Source organism: Camellia sinensis, chromosome 1 (assembly GCF_055761805.1).
Source record: "Camellia sinensis isolate YWXY chromosome 1, ASM5576180v1, whole genome shotgun sequence".
Taxonomy (NCBI): domain Eukaryota; kingdom Viridiplantae; phylum Streptophyta; class Magnoliopsida; order Ericales; family Theaceae; genus Camellia; species Camellia sinensis.
In genome coordinates this window covers 140,364,451-140,366,980 of record NC_138961.1, presented here as the reverse complement: position 1 = coordinate 140,366,980, position 2,530 = coordinate 140,364,451, and the positions used below count along the sequence as shown (strand labels likewise).

General features: G+C 45.1%; 1 protein-coding gene across 1 annotated transcript; it reads right to left on the bottom strand.

The window, feature by feature from the left end:
• Positions 1 to 921: 921 nt before the first annotated feature.
• Positions 922 to 2,031, bottom strand: LOC114282575 (uncharacterized). The gene has a single exon (XM_028225283.2). It carries the CDS (start codon positions 2,029 to 2,031, stop codon positions 922 to 924), a length of 1,110 nt encoding a protein of 369 aa, XP_028081084.2.
• Positions 2,032 to 2,530: the final 499 nt, after the last annotated feature.

Below are 2,530 nucleotides of genomic sequence, written 5' to 3'. Positions count from 1 at the left end.
CGCATTTCGAGGCATTAAGGTGAAGATGATGGTTTTCTAGGATATTAAAGACTTCTCGTAAGTTTGTAAGGTGTTTTGTAGCGAGCTTTCTTTTTACTACCATATTATCTATATAAGCTTCCATGGTTTTTCCAAGTTGGTCCTTGAACATTCGAGTGATCATTTGCTGGTAGGTTGCCCTAGCGTTCTGGAGGCTGAACGACATTACTTTGTAGCAATAAGTGCCCCTTGGAGTGATAAATGCTGTCTTCTCCTGATCTGGACCGAACAGTGGTATCTGGTGATAACTGCTATAAGCATTTAGAAAGCTCATATGCTCATGGCCTGCTGTTGAATCCATTAGTTGATCGATGCAAGGTAGAGGAAAGCTATCCTCAGGACAAGGTCTGTTCAGGCAGGTGAAATCAACATAGACTCTCCATTTTTCGTTCTTCTTTTTGACTACAACTGTGTTGGACAACCATTATGGGTATTGAACTTCTCTAATCGCTCCTGATGCTAGGAGCTTTTTGACTTTGGCAATTACTGCTTTAGTGTGCTCAACTGAGGATCTCCGACTTTTCTGCACGACAGGCCAAGCAGAGGGATTGATGTTGAGTTCGTAGCAACAAATTCTGGGTTCAATCCTGGAATATCATATGCTGACCATGCGAATACCTCCATATTTTCCATCAGCAATTCTAGTAGTTGAAGTTTCTCATCAGCGCCTAGCGAGATACCGATAAGGAAGTACTTTTTTGGATCATCCGCTTTTACCAGGACTTTCTCCAAATCTTCTACCATCTTTTCCTCTGGAGCTCCTCCTACATCTTCTAAGACTGGCTGTTTGGCCACTTCCACTGTCTATACTCTGTTGCAAAGTTGTTTAGCCTTCATTGCTGCCATGAAGCAATGTTTGGACGCAACTTGGTCCCCTACAATCTACTCTACTCCGTGTTCCGTTGGGAAATGGATGAGCTGGTGGTAAGTTGAAGGGACCGCCTCCATTTGGTGAATCCATGGATGGCCGAGTATGGCGTTGTAAGGAGAAGGTGTGTTAATAACAAAAAACTCTATCTGGAGTGTTTTCGTTCCTGCCACAACCGGCAACACTATTCTGCCAAGTGGCCACTCTGGCTGTGAATTGAAGCCGACTAAGGGAGCTACAGTTGTGGTGAGGTGCTGCTTAGAGAGACTGAGCTTTCTGAACAAGTCATAATACAATATGTCTGCAGCACTTCCTTGATCTATCAGGACTCGTTTTATGTCAAACCGTTTCCCAATTCCCATAGTTATAATTAGTGCATCAGTATGTGGGTGTTGTATGCCTTCTAAATCCTTTCTAGTAAACGAAATAGTGCACAAAGGGGACTTAGGTACTATGTGAACCTTTTTTGATGCGGGCTTTACTGACATGACTTGCTGAATTTGCACAGCCTTTGCAATTTCTTCTTCTAGTGCCTCTTCGCACTTCTGGGTCGTTGTTCCATGAATCACATTTATTACCAGCCGAGGTGGATGCTCGTTGTTCGGTTCTTGTGGTGGGTTCCCCGATTCGGCCACTGCTTTATCCTGATCGATGTAGTCTTGGAGGTGTCCAGCTGCTACTAGGTCTTCCAGGTGTTGCTTTAGTGCTCTATAATTCTGAGTCATATGCCCCTTGTCTTGGTGATAAGTGCATCTGAGCTTCTGATTACGCCGAACTGGATCTCCTAACATTTTCGGTGGCCAAATAAAGAAGGGCTCTCTCTTGATCTTTTCCAGGATACGATAGATTGGTTCTTTGAATACGATCACGACTGCCTTGTGAGATTTGGACTTGTCCACCTCATTCGCCATGAGTCCCCAGTGTTCTCCTCGATCCGTTCTCTTCTTGTGCCGAGCTGTTTGTTCTACTGATGCTACCTCGATAAGGATCTGGTCATCTTCAAGGCGAGCGTACTGTTCAATCCTGGCACGCAAATCCTTCAATGTTGTGGCTGGGCACTTGGTAAGTGACTGTCTCAACTTACTTTCCGGGCGCAGACCATGTTTGAAGGACATTATAGCCATCTGCTCACTACAAACATTTTCCTCTAAGTCATTGTACTCTTCCCAATACCTCCTAGCATAATTGCACAGCGTTTCTTCCTGCTCCTTTCGGAGACCGAACAGTGTATCCGGCTCTTTTCGGGATCTTAGTGTTGGAGACGAACCTGGCTAAGAACTCTTTGGAGAGCTACTTCCAATCATAAATTGATCCAGGGGGGTGTCAATCGAACCATCGGAGTCTGGATTCTCCCAAGCTGGACGGGAAGACTTTGCACATCAGTGCTTCGTCTTGGCTCTATAGGGACATCATCTGTCTATAATGGCTGATGTGCATCAATGGGTCTGACTTCCCATCGTATGACGTGCACTTTAGCGGGGTGAATTGCTTGGGAGGTCTCATGGCCTCGATTTTAAGAGAGAATGGGGAGGAGACAAGCCTATCCAATGCTCGATGCTCTCTTTGGTGAATGGTACAGTCTAGATGATCTCGACGTTGCTCATTCTGCTTGTTACCAATTAG

Excerpts from the sequence above, each read along its gene's own strand:
- LOC114282575 (XM_028225283.2), bottom strand. The coding sequence starts at position 2,031 with ATGGCTATAATGTCCTTCAAACATGGTCTGCGCCCGGAAAGTAAGTTG.